Genomic DNA, 21251 nt, shown 5'->3' on the forward strand with positions numbered 1-21251 from the left:
TGGTTAGTAGACCTCTCTGGCATTTTACACTTGGCATTTGCTCCAGGCTTGGCTTTGCTTACCCTGCAGGGTGGTTTTGATATTTATGTCTTGTACAGTTTGCACTGAAGGCACTCGACAAGCACTAAATAACAGAAAACATGAGGCAGAAAAAGACAGAGTGATTGACTGAAGAAGTAGGAGTCCCTCCATGTGTACAAAATAGGGCAGACTAAATTAAATCTGTGATAAGCAAAGATCTTATATAACTTATACAGTGAGTGGCTTTGAGGTTTCTTTGGTGCTGTTAAAAATCGCCTTCTGAAAAATGTTTTTATTATTCCACAAGCCTATTCCAAGAGAACCAATGTCTTTATATATGTGAAAATAATGTAAGATTTGAGTAGTTCAGGTTTACTGCAATAATAAGCTGCCTTGTATTTAAAATATAAAGTTGATTGATTGTATTCAGCAGCACTAACTGGTATCGTCCACCACTCAGAACGCCAAGTACAATTTGTCATTTTAATGCTAATTAATGATGACTGTCTGTATTACAAGCCATGTAAAGTCAAGCACTTTGACAAATTCTTGTTATTTTTTCTTCAGGACTAAGAGAAACATTGTTTTAAATATCAAGGAAAAAATAAAGAGAAGTCAGTTGCACAACAGGGTGTGTGAAAACTACCAGCTCTTATTTTGTCTTGCACACAGGAGAGCAATCTGCTTTACCTCATTAGTGCATTAAAAAAGGCATAGATTTAAAAAAAAAATCAAACCCTCTTTGTTGTCATCTCACATATAAATATATAAAAGGTTATCAGCTGAACTCGGGAAAGAAAGGCAAGTCATTTGAAAACGAGCAGTAGGTTGTGTTTTGCATTTCCTAAAGACGGCCGCGTATGTTAATGGTAAGCAGTACCTTAACACAGGCTTGTGCCCTGGTAAAACCATTTCCCGATGTCAGTCACCGTGGTGGCATCTCCGTTACGTTGCTGTCCCAAAGGTACGAGTTACAACACTGTCATTTATCAATAGCTCTCCTTGTCTTACCGGTGAAGAAGCGCCTGTGGCGTACAGATGTTGTAGTTACTCTGATGCCCCACATCTGCCTCTGTCACCCATGCTGGGCAGCACCTTGCGCTGGGAGCTGCCCCGTTACCTCCCTTGGTTGGCTGTGTACAGAAAAGATTCATGGTCTGGCCTCATTGAGTGTTTTAATGCTTGTCGAGTCACTAACCACTATGCTGTTTTATTGTTTCTTTCAGAACTGTAGACATAAAAGAAATGTTTATTGAACCTTTGGAGGTCTGTTGATCAATAAAAGAGAAGCTGCAGTGAAACCACAGAGGCACTGATAGCTTTTCTCTTCTCTTTCATATTCTCAGGGTTGTTTGTTGTAGGTTTCAGCTGAAGCGCAACTGTTTGCGAACAAAGAAAATGAAAAAAAAAAAAAAAAGTCTGATCAATTAAAAGTATATTCATCCAAGTGTCTGAAAGCTTTTATCCCATGTTCAAGTTTCCTTCAGTTCCGTAACTGGGAAATTGCACAGAGTGGACTTCGCTGATTTTTAATCCAGGGAAGAATGGCAATGAAAGCCTGGCTGTTTCCTTACAAAGGCTTTCAAAAGTAAGGTCAGGGGTTTGGGTTTGCTTACACCAGCTGAAAGTCTGACCTGGAAAAGAATGCAAAGATGAGATGGTCAAGTGGCAAGAAATTGCAGAGTTAGAATTACATTTTTATATTCTCAGTTTGGAGAAGGATGAGTCTCCAAAAGCGTTTTAATGTTTTTCCATATTTTCACTGAAATATTAAAGAAAAGCCAGCCTACAACAAGGAAAATTAGGGTGAATTTGGTTCTGTTTGGTAGTAGTGCAGACGTAGCTATACTGACACGACTCATACACTTGCTTTCTGTGCTGAATTTTCAGAGAATGTCAGTCATCACTTCTTAGTGGTTAAATCCTCCCTCCTTTTGTAATTGATATTTAGTAAAAGGATTCCAATTATCTTATTGTCCCAGGTGCATCTTGACAAGATTAGATATGTAGCCGTTGATTCAACCAACAGCCTTTACCTGTAGTAGCTTCCATTCCTCCTCCAGAAGCCTTTTCGAGAGAATTGAACAAAATTTGGGAGGTTTTAGAGGTTTTGTTCAGTTTTCTCTGTTTTGACAGCAATATTCTCATGGCCTGCAGCTGTGGCAATAATGGTTTTATAGACTATCAGCTCTTTTTCTAACCATATATCCTTAAAGGTATGCTCAGAAAAGCACTTAATGAAACATTATGGTAGATTTATTTGCTGTCATTTACAGTAAAAAGGTGGTCATGGTTACTCACTATTGTAGGTTTCCTTGTGACACTCTAAATATTTAAATGATGTGTAAATCATAATTTGATAATAATCATAATGATAAACTTTCAATGACAGTTAATAGCATTGGCAATGCTTATGCCATTTAAGGTAACTAACAAAGTTGTTGCTTTGTATAGAAAAAAAGACAAACATTTTTTCTTTTTCAGTTTTATGTATGGTGAACTGACAGACAAGAAGACCATTGAAAAAGTCAGACAGACTTTCGACAACTATGAGTCAAACTGCTTTGAAATTCTCCTCTACAAGAAAAACAGTATGTATATTTGTGTGTGGTGTTGGGAGTGATAATGCATATTTAAAGTATATAATAGACTAAAATAAATTTTCATTTAGATGTATGGGTAAATTTGGGGCACTCTTTGGAGAAGAAATGGGTATTTTGGTCGCCACAGCTCAAGAAAGGAGCTCTTTTTTCAGGATGAATGTTCGGATTGCCTAGAATAGTTGTTCCCTGCTGTCTCTAGTCTGACTCCTTCTTTCCAAAATATATTTAGTTTTGAGGATTGTTTCCCTGAAGGGAAACTGACTGGGTTAAGGGAAAAGAAATCCTGAATGAGGTCCCCCCACATCCCTCAGGAAACACCCTCATGTCTCCACAAGTGAGAACCCAGACCATGGTTGCCATGAGTGGATGCTCCCAGCAGTGCCTCTGCGGTGCATAAACCAACACGTATGAGCTCTAGTGAGAGTACTAAATTTGGTGCATAGCCCATGGGATTAATTAGAAAACCAGGGAATTTTGTAACTTAATGAGATGTAGGACCTAAGTCCCTTCCTCTTGGTGGCATTGGGTTTACAGAAGGTTGCCAGAATCAGGGAAGATTTTCTTCAGTTTGTCTTAACCATGAGTCACTCCAGGGACATTTTCTGTCCTGCCACGTATGTGGGTAGTACTTCTGGCTTATCAACGTTACAGCACATACTAAGCAAAACCCGCACTGTTGTGTGGTCTCACGCTGGGCTTGTGCAGTGTGGACATCTCTCCTGGGCTGGTGGTTGAAATTCCAGCTGTTGTCAGTGGAGATGAGCAGCCTCCTCCACTGGCACAAGCCAAGGTAGAAAGCCAAAACTGTCAGATGAAACGTGCTCCAGAAAAGCTGGTTCCTCTGAGCAGACCAAGTCTAGTTGACTGGGTCGGTGTCAAACACAAGCCAAGAGCAATCTTGACAGAGATGTTTTCGTCAGTTTGGCTTTCCTTGCCCAGTACAGGATGCAGCTCCTGTGGGGTCAGGGAGCTTTCCCCCTTGGTTCAGCTGCCTGGAGCCCAGTAGCTGAGGCCACGTTCCCCCGTGGGTGGACTTCGATGCTGGCATGGAGCACCTTGCCGGGGTGAGGCTGGAGGTTTCCTCTGCATGTCGTGGCTGAGGAAAGGTAATGGTGTGCCTCGGGAAAGAGCTAGCTGTGCATGCTGCCCCATTTCACTGCAGACTCACATAAACCTTTCGTGACATTGGAGAGAGCATCCTGGATACCTTGTGTTCTCGAAATAAACTCACATGTTTTATTTCCACTTTCCCTTTTTAGACTAAATCTTCCTGTACGTGTACTTAAACAGTGAGAAATGTCTTTAGATTTCTCCAGTTCTGCCTGCTTCAAAGCATTTTAGTCAACACTTTAATTAAAAAGAGAAGCAAGAGCGGCTATGAAGTCCAGCTGTTTCTGCAGGTGCCCAGGAGAGCCCTCCAAATGACCTCTTTTTGGTTCCTCAGCATATGGATGTGTCTGTTCTCTAGATTTTCTGCTTCTCTACCTGTTTCTTGTGCAGGTCATCTGGACATCCCCTCGCATTAGGGCAATTTCCCAGGACAGACTTGTGTTGAGTATCTTTGCAGGTGGTGGTGCCCAGCACCACCATGCCCTATGTCCATGTGGTTTCTCAAGAGGATCCCAGAGACCCAGCGCTCTCCCCGACCCTGGCTTCTCTTATGAATTGGGCTGGCAGCTCTTGCTCTAGCACGGGCCCGTCCTGAACTAAATTCCTTTCTATTTTTTATTTAAGTATAAAAAGAGGAAAGCCTTCTCTTGGTGACTTTTCTGTGATAAGCCAGTTGCTTTTTGCTTTGGGTTGTGGATTGCCTGCTGGAGCTTGATGATGCTTCAGAGATTTATTGAGCTGCAGTTGCCTTAATAAAATCTTCACCTTTGCCCAGATCTCCAAGCCTATACTTTCCATAAGTTATGCAGGATTACAGAAGGACTTCATAGAAAAGTCCTCATATTTCTTTTCAGGCTTGAGCCAGTTCCCATCCGTAACATCAATTGCCAGCTTCCTTCTCCATCAGCTGAAGCCCAGAACTTCAACCTCATACTAACACTAATAGGCTCACCTTTTGGCTCCAGTTCAGCATCTGGTTTGCCCAGGGTTTGCTTCCATTTGTCATACTCTGAGCCTTGCAGAAGAGGATTCTTCAAGAAACTGCCTGCTTATGCTTTTTATCCTTCAGGCTTAATATTGGGGCAGATAAAGAAATAAAGAATAGTATCTGTTGGTATGAATGAATATACTTCTGCAGAATGTAAACAGTTACTCTGTGGAAGGGCTTCTGTTTATCACCTGTAGAGACCCTGCCTATTGCCTGTCTCCTGCATGGAGCTTGCAGTGCTCTCAGAGCACCCTGCTGCCCACATTTTAAAACTGTAAGATCAGAGGTGCTGTGTATTTTTGATTATGTGGAACAACCTTTTCTTTTTCACCCATTCCTTTATGCTTTTGGCAGAGGGAGATTTTTGAGATTTCTCAGGTTGCTTTCCCATCTTTCTTTCATTAGGCACAGAGATGATCTTTAAGAGCTGATGTTCTCCGGCAGCATCCATACAGATGCCTCTGCCTTTGATTTTTATCAGTGCTGTCGTACAGGTTATTTTGCCTACTCACTTTCAGAGCTTTTCAAAGGGTGCCAATGAGTTGCCAGGTATAAGTGCAAGTACAGTATTACTCCAGAGAGCTGCAGCGCTCTTTTTTAGAAGTTATGAAAAGAGTCTTTTATCTTGGGTTAGCAACTGGGAATTGAGATAATCAAGTAATCAGCATAATGGCATTGGAATTATCACAAAAAGCAGTCCCTCATCTCTTCTACTTCTCCAGTTTGCTGCTGGTCAGTTACTGGTTTAATCCTGGCTCATCAATGCTGATTTTTGTCATAAATCCGTGTGGATTTTAACCTTCACCACAGTAGTCCTAGTCCAAATGGGTTTCATTGCCCTCTGGGCATCTATCCTGCAGTTTCTGGCACAGCTCCTAGACATGGTGCATTAGAGGAGATTTGGAGGGGCCGGTGGTGCCCGTGGGATAACAGTGGGCAAGCGGCTTGTCTCAATGTGTCAGCTGCCAGACTGGCAGTCAGGCAGCTCGGGAGAAAAGCCATTATGTCAACTGGCTGAAAGCACATCAAATCCCACACCTAATTAGCTGGCTGTGAAGGCATTTATAGTGCGGTGTGTGTAGGTGCAAGTTTGGGAAGGAGGGGACATGGCTGTGGGCATGGAGCTTTGCTGGACAGAAAGCATCTCTGACATTCACGTCCCTGCAGGTGAATAAGTTGTTTGTAAGCAAATTGCTTAAAGTCTTTTAGGATTTCACCCCTTACAGAGCAGACCTGCATGTACATAGGGCAGTGCCACGTGCCTTTCAGCCTAGGAGGAAACGAGACCAGTTTCAGCTCCCGAGCACCTGCAGGAGCACTGTGCAATGACTTTCCAAAAGCTACGCTAACCACTCCGGCACTGTAGGCATCTTTTTGGCTGTTTATTTGATGAGTGGTAGCATTTGAAAATTATTTTTTATTTATTTCAAAAGCTAACTAGACATAACTGCAGTGGAAGAGTGTTCCACTGGGCAGGTCAGTGAGGAGGTGGAGGGTATGACCTGAAACACAGAAAGCGAATTGAATCTCCTGGTTTGTCCTGATAGGACATTTACAGTCAATGTCTGGATTAGCTCAGGTCCTCTTAAATAATGGAGTAGCATCAAATTTGTAGCATTTGACAGTATACTCCAATAGTTTTGGATTTGATAGCTCTATATTATGTGAAGAAGGAATCAAAGATACCATCCATCCATTTTTTCTTACATGCCTACCCTGCAGATACTAAGTTTGTGAGAGATGCTGGGAAAAAACAAGAGCAAGAGAAGAAGAATCATATATTTTATTTCAGAATGGAGATTTATATAGCCTCCTGTCTCTGCTTATCAGCTAATTAAATTGGTAACATTTCCCCATATTAATGGATTTTTAAAAACAGGAATATGTTGTTTTTCTTTGGGGAGGTAAAACTAAAAGATCTGGAAGATGTAGAAATATCTAGATATGGTCCTAAACTAACGTGTGTGTTGTTATATAAATGATGAATATTCTGTGTGCGGGCTGGGGAAAGTGTGTGCTACACCACAGTCCAATGTCACGTTTTTCTTTGCTTCAGGAACCCCAGTTTGGTTCTACATGCAAATCGCACCCATAAGAAACGAGCATGAAAAAGTGGTTTTGTTCCTGTGCACTTTTAAGGATATCACTTTATTCAAACAACCAATTGAAGATGATTCAACAAAAGGTAAATACGAAATCCAGTATTTTTCTTTGGTAAATGATAAACTACATGCTTGAGCTCAGTCCTGTGACAGACACATATCATGCCTGTGATCTGTGTTTTGAATTCAGGAAATATTTTGTGACCTGTCAGACTTTCGATGCCACTCTCCTAAATTATTGCTTAAAAATAAAAGATAAATCACCATGGGTGGAAATTCCCTAACAACATTTTGCAACAATTCCCTAACAACAATTTCCCTAACAATATTCCTTTCTTACATCATTCTTACATCATCTTTGTAATTTCACTACTTTTTCACTACTTTTTTTCTTTTTTTTTTTTTTTAGCTGGCATTTGCTAAAAATTACATAGTTTTTGAGTCATTTTAATGCTGTGTTGTTTTGGGAGACCTTTCTCCTAAGGGGCTGGTATCTTCTTTTTAGCAAAAATAATTTCAGCCCCTTTATGCTGAGATGTTGATATTTCCTCCTTTTCTCCCTCTTGGAGATGAAATGCCAAAAAACCAGCCCATTTGGGTCCTTTATTACTGGCCAGCAACGATGACTGCATGGCACTGGACATTATACTTGTTATTTAACAGCTGCCGGTGATGGTGTTTGTTGAGATGTGCCATGATCTTATCACCTAACAACTCGTGGCCAGACCCGCAGCCTTGCGCAAGAGAGAATTGGTGGGGGAAAGCGCAGGGGACCCAGCAGCATCCTCTGCTTTGCTTATAGGACGTGCGTGTCTTGCGTCGGTTCATACGTGTGTTGCTCTGGGTAAGATAATGCGTGCTTACATAAAGAAGGGCATTTATGCTACAGCGTCCACATCCTGTCTTCTCTTGGAAGTTGCCTTCTGATGATTAATTCCTTGCTATATTTTCCTCTTCATGCTTGAGAAGGCTTGATTTCTGAGAGAGCCGTGTGTGCTCTAAGCTGTCATTTTTAGAAAAAACTTGGTGTCATTTGAATGCAAACAGGATTTAAACTAATTTCTTATGATCTAGATAACACTTATTATATGTGTTTTGATAACTGAAAAGTGGATTTGTAAAGGCAGACTTAAAATAAAACGAAAGGCCTCTCTTTGGGCTAACGCCAAATACGAGAATTTTTTTGTCTAGAGTATTGTCTGTAAAGTTATAAGATACTGATATAGGAATATCTTCTCAGCCATCATAAGCTTTACTGCCTCTACAATTTAGTTAGCAACGTGCAAATGTTCCTGTATTTCGCTTTCAGCCCCATGATGTGGAATTCTTCTGCCTGGAAATAATCTCAAATTTTTAGGAGAAAAGCCAGTTAATTGAAAGGACTTCAGTTATGTAGGTCTGAATGCATGGGACTGGCTCCTTGCTGCAGTGTATATAATATGTAGTGGGAGCGAAGATCATCAAAGAAAGAGCCAGTCTTTGCAAGGATTCTCTTGTGGGATTTCCTATTTGATGCTTTCTGGGGACACCAAGATGTATCTCACGTGGAACCAGCCCCTGAAACTCCCTCCTTTCACCGACTCTGCCCCACTTTCTGCAGTACGTGGTTGCACGGAGGAGTGTGTGGCTGCAGCAGGACAAGGAAAATGTATTGAAGGTGGCTCCCAATGCAGAAATGATGAATGTTGCCCTCTTTGGATTCTCAGCCTGGGAGATTAGTAATCTGCAGCCTTCCCTGGGGAGGGGGCAGAGCTCTTCCCTTCCCCGTCTTGTGGCTAAGGAGCAGCAAAATACATTTGTCATCCATTATAGATGATTCTATAGGAACAATATATGTTCCTGTGGGAAAGAGCAATAGCTGTGAATTGCCTAACTTGTGTATTGCTGTTCTCCAGTGAAGAGTACCATTAGTTAAAATGCCAGGTATTAACTATGAACAAAATATTGTTGTCAGCAGCCAGGGAGGTTTGACTGCATGTTTAAAGAGCACTTACTTCTGTCAAAGTCATACTTTAAAAAAACCCAAAGCACTGCAGAGGCAGTACAGCCACATCTCTCAAGTGCCTTTAAGGCATATGATAGGAGTCTTAAGAATTTGCTCAGGGTGATTTGATCAGAGCATTGATTAGCATTGATCAATACATCCAACAAGCTCCATAATTACAAACCATTGACCTGATTTTTTCTTCTCTTTGTGCATAAATTAAAGCTTGTCTTTTATATTCTTCATATTAAAAGAAAATGGAAATATTTTCACCATTTTACTACAAGGATGGGAAAAGAGCAGTGTTGCACTACCCTCTGTGTCTCAATTGGGTGGATCTGCAGGGTCCCACAGCACCGGGATTACAGTGTTGTTTTGTCAGACGTAGTGCTATGAGAGATGCATAATTCATTGTCCTTGCAGATAACATTACAATGTGCTTAGAAGCTGTCAGGCCACTTTCTTTTTGAATTATGAGATTGATAAACATATACATTACAATTTAGTGGAGAGTTTTTAAACTTTTGTAAAAAACATTTCAGTAAAATACTGCTTTTGAGTGCTGGGATTTGTCATTGAAAGGGCTATTTTTTTTTCTTTTTAAAAGAAGGATTTTTCTGACAGGATCATGCAATACATAATACATAAGTAACTATGGTGCAGATGAGTTACTGTCTATTACTTATGGGAGCAGTAAATTTGAGATAAAAAATTCAAGAGAAATAAAATATTGATGCCATTATGCAATAATCTCTCCGTACCAATATATTCTGCACTGTTCGAAGGTATGTTGCTTTGTTGTGAAGCTTCAGTATATCACGCTCCTACAAGGTACGAGGATTTGGTATTTAAATCATAACAATGGGTGTATCTGCTATCTACACTGCAGGGCCTCTGTGTGTCCTGGCTCCTGGAAATAAATGGTTGGGTTTGCCAGATGTGCTTGCGGTGGCTGCGGCACACTCAGCATCTTGGGCAGACCTTGCGCGGGCAGCTGCAGTTTTGGGGGACTGGTAATGGTACCCCAGTCCTGAGGATGCAGGGAATGCTCAGAAGTGTTGAGGAGCTTGTCGTATTTGTGAAAACAGGACATACGAATAAAAGAAAATCGTTGTCTTACTACAAAGAAGATTGCAAGGGAGAGGTGAGATTTTTTTGTCCAATACAGGCTCAAAAACATGCTCGTTTACAGGCTCGGTACAAAAAATGTCGCTGACATCTCGGGGACTAGCCCTGCGCGAGCAAGGGGAGTTAGAGAGCTCTGGGCCACTGCGGCAGGTGCTGTGTCTTTCTGCTTACTCGTGTGCTGACGGTCCGCTGCCTGTTAATGCTGTCAGGGAGGGGCGGAGGAGGAGGAGGAGGAGGAGGGGACTTTGCTTGCAGGAGGGAGTAAAGGTAATGAAAAATTTTTCCGGGTCACCCAGGAGACTATGAATTTGTTGCAGTCCAGAAAACCATTGAAATTTACTGGACTGAAAGCAAGACTGGAGAAAAGGGGTATTTAAAAGCTGCCTGCCTTTAATAAAATATAGTGGCAGACATCAAAAACCTTGTTTTCTGAGAGGAAAACAGGAAGTTTGAGACTAAAGATTTGACTGACTTGTTTTCTTGTTACCCATGCTGGTATCTATTACTGCTGAGTGGTGTGCAGGAGACCTATGATGTATAGCAATGTAACAGTGACCCAACATACTGTTATGTCCTTGTAAATGGGAAACTACTAAAAAAGTGTCTAACCATGTAAAAGTGTAAAAAAAAAAACAAAACAAAAACCCCCAAAAAAACCCAACAACAACAACAAAAAACCCCAACCAACCAACCAACCAAACCCCCCCCAGCACGAAGAACCCCTCAGCATCTCAAGTAGAAGCAGTGAAGGTGATAATGGAAGGAAACATCAGCCACCATGTGTTCACTCCTGGGTGGAGATGCCACCGCAGCGGTGTGGTGTGGAGGGTAGGGGGAACACCCCGCCATTGACTTGGCTTATGGATCATAGTGCCCCAGCTCCTGAGTCAGTGGCTGGATGAGCTGTGGATGGTGTCAGTGTGGAGGAAGTGTGAGAATTAGTGATGTTGTTGGGCAGGAGGTGTTGCAGGAGATGAAGGCTGCACTTGATGGGCTCTGGGACAATGCCTTATTTTCCAGTGAAGGAGCTGTGCTATGTTTTGTCTGGTCTCTTTCTTTCCTTCTTCTATTCCTCTTTGGTAGTATGAACATTTGTCTGATCTGGATTCAGTACCGAGCAATAGGTCCTACTTGTGGTGGTGGAGGGCTAGATCCCCAGGTGTCCTGGCTAAATGCCTTACACAGCAGAGGTGGAAGGCCATTACAAGCATGTGAAAGATCATATTATGTATTTTCTTCCAGAGAATAAAACCCAAAGAATCTTCTTTTTTATGTTTGTACCATTGTAGAATCACAGTTGGATGCTTTTATCGGCTTGCTGTGCTTTTATTCTGTCTTTACCCAATGGCCTTTTAAAAAAGTCTGAAGACTTTCAATCCCTCTGAAGACACACAGTGGTAATAAACATGTTTATTTGTCAGAAAAAAAAAGAAGCCATTTTTCTGGACCCTAACTATTAGAAGGGCAAATGGGGTCACTTAAAAAGTTGACAATATTTGAAGCCAGGAATGCTGTAGATTATATTGAACTGAAAGTTTGATAGAAAAAAAGACCAGCATTTTTTGGCTAATAGTAGAGTTTCATCTAGTCGTGCAATGGCTTTATTTCCTTTGTTATGATCAGTGAAGAAAAAATGTGGCCTCTAGGTAAACTTGGAAACTTTTTTGGCTAGTGTTCTCACTGGTTGTCTTAAGTCTCTTTTGTGTGAAGTATCAGGCTTGTCACCTGCTGGAAGTGATTGGGAAGTTCTGGTGAATACTGATGTGACGCTGGATTAGGATGCAAAGCTGTCTTAATGAGGCCCCTACAACTCAGGACCGTGTGCGATTAACAGATGGGATCAGGAGATGGCACAGCAGTATCCTGAAGCTGGGTTTTTTTTCACTTGATAGAGCCAGACTTTGATAATCAAGACTGTCTGGGACAATGCTGTAATGCTTCCAGTGATATAACTCTTTACGGTTATATAGCTCTATATAACGATACAACTCTATCTTGGAGTGTGACAGGGCTATAAAAAGTGTAGTAGTTGCAGAAATATGCACTTATGCTTGCTAATCCTTCCTAAGCCTATAATTCTGATCCTTTTTTATCATTAATAAGTGCAAGTTATTAAGCATATATAACTAGTTGCACACGGAAACTTTTTTCCTTGAGGGGGTATCAATCCTGGTGATAATAGAAGAAGTGGTTGGAGGGATTAGAGCATGAAAATGAGGTTTCTACCTTTAGCTAAAGCACATTGTGCCCCGTTGAATACATCACCTTGACAGTAATCCATAACAGTAATTTAATAGGTCACAATTTGGATATCCTTTCCATTCCGCTTTTCCAAGCCTATACTAACAAGGGTGTTGGTGATATAGAGACCCACTTGTTCTTGTGCTTCTTCCTATTGCTCTGATCTGCAGAGTTTCAGCCCCCAGTGCCTTCAGGCACCAAGGAGATCATCTCCATGTCTCTGTTCTCCCCTGGGTGTAGACTGCAGCATCCAGGGACATCTGCGCCTTGAGAAAGGACTTTGTGAGGGATAAAAGAAGTGGTCATTTGCCAGGACACCAGGTGGACTTCCAGTGTGAAGAGTAGACAACTCAAAGGAATGATGCTAAGATATAGTCTCTTGATATTTGAAAACATCCATTTTGGATGTGCACAGCTTGCTAGTAACCAGGAAGGCTTTCCGAAGTTGCTTTGCTCCTGTTCCTGTAGGACAAGCATCCCCATTATTGTCTTCAGTGACATGCTGGTGGCACTTTTAGCAGACACCGCAAAGGCTGAACAGTCATGAAGAGGTAGCTGTTTCCTTGCTCCTATGGGTGACCCCCCGAGGCCTTATTTCTGCCCCTGTCAGAGACCCACCATGATGAAGAGGAGAGACTTTCCATATGCAGGGATATTTAGTGGCCTTCACAGATAACGAGTACATTTCTGAGTTTGGTATTGCCTTTTGAGGCCTTTGTGTGCTCCATCAACAACCCACAATGCACATTAACTGTCTAAATTTCTAGAGTTTTAATGTGCAATGAAAAAGAAATCCTATTGAAATCAAATCTAACCCTGTGAGAGATTGTATTAAACTGGAAGTTGATATTTAAAGCAGTAACTGTTTGTAGATGGATATACTTTCTGTGCAGAAAACTGAACACTCATAAACCATATATAAAATAATAAGTATAAATATAGTAGAGTAAGAGTCTTCTAATCTGTATATCACAGACTATTACTAAGTTACTCCTCTGCTGAAACCATGAACTTGCGTGTAACTAAACTACCCCCTCCAGACAAACACCCAGTATTGATTTAGAAGTCTGACGAGACTGAGGATCCACCACATTCCTTCGTATTTGTCTTGCTTTTTCATTACAATTCTGGCTTTAAAAAAGTGTCATATTTAAATTAAGCTGGCTTTGGCTTCTTGCAGTGACATCTTCGTATGCATTTTTTCCACTGTACCAAAAAAGTCCCATTAAGGCACGTACACATATATCAAGTCATTACTCCACCTCCTTTTGATGAAGTAAATGAGTTGAGCTACTTAAACCTCTGTCTAGCCTGAATTTGGAGGTCTGGCGATGGCAGATACACAGACATTCTAGCTGCACTTTAATCTGGCTCACTGGCAGCAGTAGGGCTGAAGATGTGGTGGCATGGATTTCAGCCTTCCAGGTCCCAAATAAGTTTCTGCAGCCATTATTGTAGCCAGGTGGGTTCACAGCTAACTCCTCAACATTGCCGGTTGCTCAGCCTCTCCCAGCCTAGCTCTTACTGTTTTATATCCAAGGAGTAGGTGACTTTTTGCCAAAGCAAACCACATGCTGAATTGCTCATCTCCTAAGACCTCTGGATCCTTTTCAGAGCTGTTCTTTGCTAAGGACATTCCCCCCTCCTGTGCAGGAGAGGCAGTTTGCATGGCTTTTGCCTAGATATCTGATTTCCATTTAAAACACATTTTAATAGCACATGCCCAGTTATCAAGCACATCATCCTGCGTGACTGTCCTCACTACTGTTTAGCATTCCTCTAATCTTCCTGTCATCTGGGCACTTTATCAGTCATTTTATAATAACTTTCAAACCACAGAGAAAAGCACTGAATAGAAGGGGACCTGTCCACTGGGGTTTAGAAGGCGCTCTAATAATTTTTTACTGTTTTCCACTGCTCGTTTGATATCTGCCAGGTAGCAAGTTCTTCATCCATTTAACCTGTAATTTACTGAACTGCATAGTCTCAATATTTTGTCAAGAGTGTCACATAGAGTCAATTCAGTGAAGATTATCGTACAAGAGGATTTGACTCTTGGGTGATCAAATGCAGCACGAGGATGAGGATGCTATGTGATGAGACTGTGGCTGTGCAGATTTGGAAACTGTTGGGAGAAAGGTCCGTGGCTGCAGGTGGGGGCAAAACAGGGGCAGCTGCTGAGGCTATCGTCAAGTCAATGGTCCACATTGCTGCCCAGTCCAGCCCCAGTAAGAGAGCACTGGTACGGGGAGCTGCCCTGGCTCATGCCTCTCCGGTGTACATCATGCATATGCTGTGGCTCGGGCTGGCCGCTGCGTTTGGCTTGCAGCTTGTTCTGTCAAGGCATTTGGCTCTCTTCCTGAACCGAATTTATACTCTTATCAAATAATGAAATTAACATTGTAGGACATTTTACATCATTGCATATTGACAGCCATTCGTTATGTTCCCTTCCTTTTTTATTAAACATACTGAAACTCCGATCGGCTTTTCTCTCATTTTGCCTGGCACTGAGATCAAGCTGAGCAACCTGTAAGTACTTGGGTCAGCCTGATTGCCCTTTCTGCATATGGGTGCAGAAAGCCTTTTGGTCGTACTCTGGGAGTTCTTAAAAAAATTTATTGATACTCTAATAAATCTAGCCAGAGAATGATTTTTCCCATATGTCTTTAGCTTTCCATGTCCTTTCTCATAAGCCATGATTTCTCATTCACATGCTTACTTGGTCCCTCTTTCTTCCCATCCCTGTGTGCTTTATTGTATACTGATTTTTAATTTCTAGCAGCTGCCTTCCTTTTGATCTTGAGCCTTTGGCTGGTGTAGTCCATTTTCCTTGACCATTGAATGGCACCGTTTTGCTATCTGACAAAGTCCTCCAACAAATGGCAGACTGACATGTACAGTACTTAGGTTTTTGGGTTTTTTTTTATTCCCCAAATTTGCACTTGTTTTTACATACTTATGGGAAATAAGACCTTGCTGGCCCTGTGTGTATGTATAAAGTTTTAGCTTTAGTTGCAGAAACATGTAATTTAAGAAGTTGTGCACTGTAAATTTATGGCCATGTCAGAATTAAATTTAAAAATACATTGTATACCGAATGTAGTCTATTGGTGTATAAATCCTAGCGCTTTTCATCAGTAGATCTCAAAATGTCTTGCAAAGTAGGTCATTAGCATTATCTTCATTTTAAGGAGAAGAAACTGAAGCTCAGAGAGATGAAGTGATATGCCCAAGATTACCCATTTCATTCTTCATCCCTTTTGAGCTCCCTAGTAGTTGCAGTGGGTGGATGGTAACTGAGAATACAACACTGAGCAAGAACAGAGGTCAGATGTAACAGTTATCCCAGGAGCGCAGTGCATTATCAGACAGTGGAACGCACAGAATTTCAAATGGAGAAATTTATCCTAATATTTTGTATTACATTTGAATAGACTCTGTGGTTCTTCAGTCCGTAAATAGTTTTACTGCATCATGGGAGTGATTGAGCTTTGTTTGACTATTATTCTATTTATTCAGCAATCCCATTTATTGCCCTCTCTCTAACAAAGCAAAACCGGGATGATTAAGTTTTTTGAAGAGATAATGAGCTCTTTCAGCCATACTTTACCTGCAATAAAGAGCAAACAGCCAGCCATTGTAATGATTTTTACTGTCTGAATGTCTAGATACAGTTGAGATTTGTAGATGCTAACTATTGATGCAAAAGGATGAGCCATGTTATCAATTGATTTCCATACTGCCTAACTCTGAGTGATGCTAGCTCTTTGCTTTTGTGGGTAAGTCATAGAGTATATATTATTTAAGCATCCTGCATGTCACCTGTTTCGTGCTTCATGGTGAGAGGAGAACAACAACCTTTCCATGGTCTGGAGGTGTTCCTTATACTCCTGCAGGCAGGAATCAACACAAGCATTGCTGTAATTACCCTCTGCAGTTGTTTTTTACACCGAATATCATTCTTAACCCAAGTGTTTTCACTGCAGTCTAAGATATTGGATAGTTCCCTGTTACACTGATTTTAAAACACATCATTATTTCTGATCCTTTTAAGACCAGACAAACCTTGACAAAAAGGTTAATTGCAACCCAGTAGCGCTACACTAATGTTTTATTAGGGGGAACTAGTCATGTCTAGATTTTTCAGAGCAAGTGCGCTATGAAGAACGTTAACATCTCGCCTTGATTTTTTTAAACTCTTCATAAACTCTGATGTATGAATTTAGCTTTAAAATAACATAATATAGCTTATGAACTAGAGGTTTTAATTTTTTTTTTTTCAGTGTGGCTGCTAGCTAGGTGGCAAAATCCGTATTTGGACCTGTACACAAATCCAGTAAGAGAGACTGTAAATTGTCTCCTCCTAATTAAATTATGGGGAGAATTTGAAGGGTTTTCTCACTTACAAATACTTATATTTGAAAATATTTGCTGTTATCTTTGAAGGCAATGGGTAGGCCTATTGACTGCTGACGTTTGTACAGGTAAGGTGGCTTAAGGAATAGTGGAGGAAAAGAGCCCGAGTCCTTTTTGCTCATTAGCCTGTGCCTGTGTGGGGACTTCTCCCTGGTGGAGGGAACTGCCCAGGTCTGACCCAGCCCCTTGGCAGGAGTGTCTGTGTGTGACGGGCACCAGGAGCTGCTCCTCGGGGCAGGTGGGAGCACCATCAGGAGCCTCACGGTTTTGGGTGGAGTTTTACCAATTCTCTGCCTGCTTTGTGACCTCGAGAGGAATCGGAGGGATTTAAAGGTTTTTTTCTCCAGATAGCAGTGTCCCATCACCTCCAGCATCACTTCTGCTTGGGGAAGCCTCCTTTCTTTGGACAGCTTTTACCTGACATCCCTTTTATGCTCTGCCTTACACTGCAACAGCATTTTCCACCTGGATGACATTTCTCCTTACTTAGAGACGGCAGCAGAGAAGAGGAGCAGATGTTGGAGATGGATGAGGGTGTTTGTGTACTGTATCGATCTGCAGGGTGTATTAATGGGAAGGAGGTTGGTGACCAGAAGGGCAGGGAGACAGGTCCCTATGACAATACAAGAGTGCAGTTCACTGAAGGTCCCTGAACACAGAGTAAGCAGTGAGTGTGGCGGTGGAGTGGAGCTGTCAGGGGAGCAGCTGCTGCAGAGCTGTTCCCATCCCAGCTGTCCAGTATAAAACACAATTCAGGATCTCGGGAAGAAAGATGTGTGGGCATACTACTACTCTTGTTGGAGTAGCAGCTGATGGAAAGGCACATGCTATAGTGAGTGAGAGGTTTCATATAACATAGTTTGGACTTTCTGATGATGGAGGGACGATAGAATCAAGTTCTAAGGGAGTAAATTTATATTACCTCTGTACAAGGTGTCCTCCCAACCTATGTGGTCATTGACAAGAAAGCTGGAAATACCGTTTCTCCCTTAGACACCACATCGTTTCTGTAGTGGTGTGTGAACCATGGGAGTGGCTGAGTGAGCATCTTGGACCCATCTGGCAAGCTTTTCCCCCTCTGAGGAGGTGTTCAGGCGCTTTGCCTGCTTTGCTTGACTATTGGCCTACCTCCCTTCTGTGCTCCTGCACTCCCTTAAGCATCCTGGCACAATGTTAACAGCTTCAACTCATGCCGTAGCAGCTAAGGTTTGAAAGAAATACCTTTTTTTTTTTAATTAATTCAGTACTCCTTTTTTTCTCTCCAGAAAAACCTTTGGCTCAGCTGTTGTGTGAAGTACGCCACCAAGTCATACATGGCTCAGTTAGTCCCATAGTCAGAGGGCTGTCAACTGGCAAGCAATTAGAGCAAGAGACATAGAGAATATTTTGCAGCTGTAAAGTGTTTAATTGTGACTAAAACACATGGGGGAAGAAGAAAGTTGCACGCATGGAAGGACAGCATTAAAGCTGGGCCAAGGCAGAGACTAGTTTAGTTCATGTCTAGCAGCATGCTTCTTCACGTCCTGTTTCTGTAACTGTATGGACTTGTTAAGCCTGCATCTTCAATTTCTTGAGAATGCAAAAATTTTAGTTTGAGTAATGGATAGGAACAGGGACATATTTTGCTAGGCTTCTGTTTAAGAACAGACCCTTCTTTTGGATCATGAGAACACAGGGGTACCAATTCTTCTAGCTTTGTCCATGAATGAGAAAGTAATTAGAGAACCAGGGGAAACAATGATTTTATGTGTAAAATTTTCCATTTGAGGTCGGTAACTTCTTCCTCTGAAATATCCAGTTTAACTTCTTGTAAGGAGAAGCAGCTGCTGGCCTGATCTGGTGTGTGATCTGATGATGTTGCCTTTGTTCCTAAGAATTTGAGTGCAATGGTGCAAGTTCAGGGTATTATTTTTCAAGTGGTGCTGTGGAAGAAAGAAGCAATCCAGCTGAGCTGAAGAGAGCATCAGAAGTGTTGCTTTTTCTCATGAGTAGTTTTTTTCCCCCCTCTCTTGCACCTGCTATTTGTGCCGCTCTTTTACTCCTTCCAGACTGAAAATATCTGTGAGGACAGGCGGTCACTAATACATGGGATAAAATTATCATTCTTTTCAAGTCTCATGTCTATAGAGGAAAAGAAAGGAGAGAATCGTTTGAAGAAGCATTGACAGCAGTAGGCAGCTATGCAAATTTTTCCTGGTCTATTTAAACATACACATTGGTTTTAAATATAATTCTGAACTTATCTAATCTACAACAAGGTCAAGAAACTGAGAAATGTACCCTGTACAGATTATTTCAGACACGAGGCAGCCTGTATACATTTTCACCTTCCCACTCATACCCCAGCATCTTGCTGTTGCTATGTTTTAAATTCTCTTGGGTTGTAAATAGGAAACAAAAGAAGTTGGTACTTTTTTACACTATTGCAAATGGATAGATTGGAGTAGGTAGAATAATGTTGAAAAAGTAATGTTAGTGCATTCTGTACCTCCAACTTCCAGAATGATGGGCTTCACAGGGCTGAAAGAAATGTGAAAATGTGAAGTCTCTAAATGAGGCTGGAAGGGTTTTGCAAAAGGTCCGCTCCAGCACAAAGCAAAGCTTTATTCTTGGTGGAGAAAGGACATGATGAAATGGTTTGCCCTGTGAAAAGAAGAGGTCAGACCAGATGAGCAGAGTGGTAACCCTGAATGAAAAAATGTATGGCTTCTTTCTTTCAAGATGACATTGATGATCTCACCAAAGTAGGAAGGGAGTATTTGAAAACGTCATAGTTCTTCCTTTCTTTTTACAGCAAAAGGATTGCTGTTGTTTGGTATGTGTCGTACTCCTCCAGCTCCTTGTGGTACATCTTTCCCAACTTCCCCAGGCTTTCTGTAATTGTGGTTAATGCAGAACAGATGTGTTTCTTGCCTATATGATGACAAGGGATTTCTTACCAGTTTTGCCTTTATAAGAGGAGAGGCATTTTTAAACCCCGTATCTGTGAGTGGGATCTCAGCCTGTGAAAGCACCATGGGAAAGGATTTCTAGAGAGTGCATGAAGCCATCTCCTACTGTTGCCAGCCCCTGACTCTTCTCCAAATCCTCATCTAATCACTGTACCCTAAACCTCAGAAAATAAAGTAAACCTTGAATCATTAACCATCAGTCATCAGAAAGCCATCAGAAAGGTCACAGAATCACAGAATGTTTGAGGTTGGAAGGGGCCTCTGGAGGTCATCTTGTCTAACCCTTCTGCTCAAGCAGGCCCTCCTACAGTCAGTTGCCCAGGACCATGTCCATACGGCTTTTAAGTATCTCCAAGGAGGGAGACTCCACAGCCTCTCTGGGCAAGCTGCGCCAGTTCTCTGTCACCATCACAGTAAAAAGGTGTTTCTTAATATTTACACAGAAACTCCCGTATTTCATTTTGTGCCCATTGCATCTGGCCCTCTCATTGGGCACCACTGGAAAGAGCCTGGCTCCATCCTCTTTGCATCATCCCTTTAGGTTTTTATATACACTAGTAAGACCTGCTCCCTCCCACCGCCTGCAAGTCTTCACTTCTACAGGCTGAGCAGTCCCACCTGTCTCAGCCTTTTCTCAGAGGAGAGATGCTCTTGTCCCTTAATCATCTTCATGGTCCTTTGTTGGACTTTCTCTGTGTCCATGTCTCTCTGGTACTGGGTAGCCCAGAACTGGACACAGCACTCCGGATGTGGCCTCACAGTGCTGAGTAGAGGGGAAGGATCACCCTCCTTGACCGGCTGGCAATACTTTGTCTAATGCAGCCAAGGATACCATGTGCCGTCTGCAGCACAGGCACATTGCTAGCTCATGTTCAGCCTGGTCCACCAGGACCCCCAGGTCCTTTTCTGCTAAGTCGTTTTCCAGCTGGGTGGTCCCCAGCATATTGGTGCATGGGGTTGTACCTCCTTATGTGCAGGACTTTGCACTTGTCCTTCTTGAACTTCATGAGGTTCCTGCCAAAGCTGGAGTAGCTGACAGAGCTGAGATGTGACAAATGAGGGTGTTCAGGACTGAATCCAACAGTTTGGCCGTGGTGGTTTTGGCTTTGCTGAGCACCTTTCCCTCACACTCTTAGCTCTGTGGGGCAGGGTGACAAATGAAAATTTGGGGACTGGCCTGAATCCATCCCCATGGATCACAGGGAAGTGTCGTCCCAGGGGAAGAGGACACTGTGTGCATGTGTGTGTTGGTACCTGCCCAGGGTCTGAAGGTAGGTGACAGCTTCCCAGAGAACTGCTCTTTTCTTTTGTTCTTGCAGCGTGGTTGCAGCGTGCCAAAAGCAATCGGCTGGGTGCGCTGAGAATTACGAGAAATGTTGAGGCAGAGCTGTCAGGATGCTATTGCCATGCTCACTTGCTCTTTGAAATCACTGGCTAAGAAAGATAAAGAACAGTTATGATTTTTGTCTTCAAGCTGCCTCCCTGCCGTAGTTTTATAGACAATTAGGAAAAAGAAAACCACAGAATTTTTTCTAGAACTCTTGACCTTGCTTTAATACAGAAAGTGCATGTTCCTAATTGAATATCCCTGTAAGCTCGAGAAGCGTGAGGCATATCTGAAGTTCACATTTAAGGTTTAGATTTGAAAAGTTAATAAAATACTTCTATTTTTTACCTTTTCCCAGTGCATTTTTAATGTGCATT

At 42.0% G+C, this 21251-nt stretch overlaps 1 protein-coding gene across 1 annotated transcript in view; it reads left to right on the forward strand.

Annotated features, from left to right (window-relative positions):
* Window positions 1–2505: 2505 nt before the first annotated feature.
* The window catches only part of KCNH5 (potassium voltage-gated channel, subfamily H (eag-related), member 5), a gene marked incomplete at its 5' end in the record, with an annotated part of 40433 nt that continues 21687 nt past the window's right edge, over window positions 2506–21251 (forward strand). The window contains 2 exons of the mRNA XM_010286785.1: window positions 2506–2612; window positions 6779–6907. Of these exons, the coding sequence (XP_010285087.1) occupies window positions 2506–2612; window positions 6779–6907 (236 nt within the window). The remainder of the gene's footprint in view (window positions 2613–6778; window positions 6908–21251) is intronic.

Source organism: Phaethon lepturus, unplaced genomic scaffold (assembly GCF_000687285.1).
Source record: "Phaethon lepturus isolate BGI_N335 unplaced genomic scaffold, ASM68728v1 scaffold12025, whole genome shotgun sequence".
Classification (NCBI taxonomy): Eukaryota; Metazoa; Chordata; class Aves; order Phaethontiformes; family Phaethontidae; genus Phaethon; species Phaethon lepturus.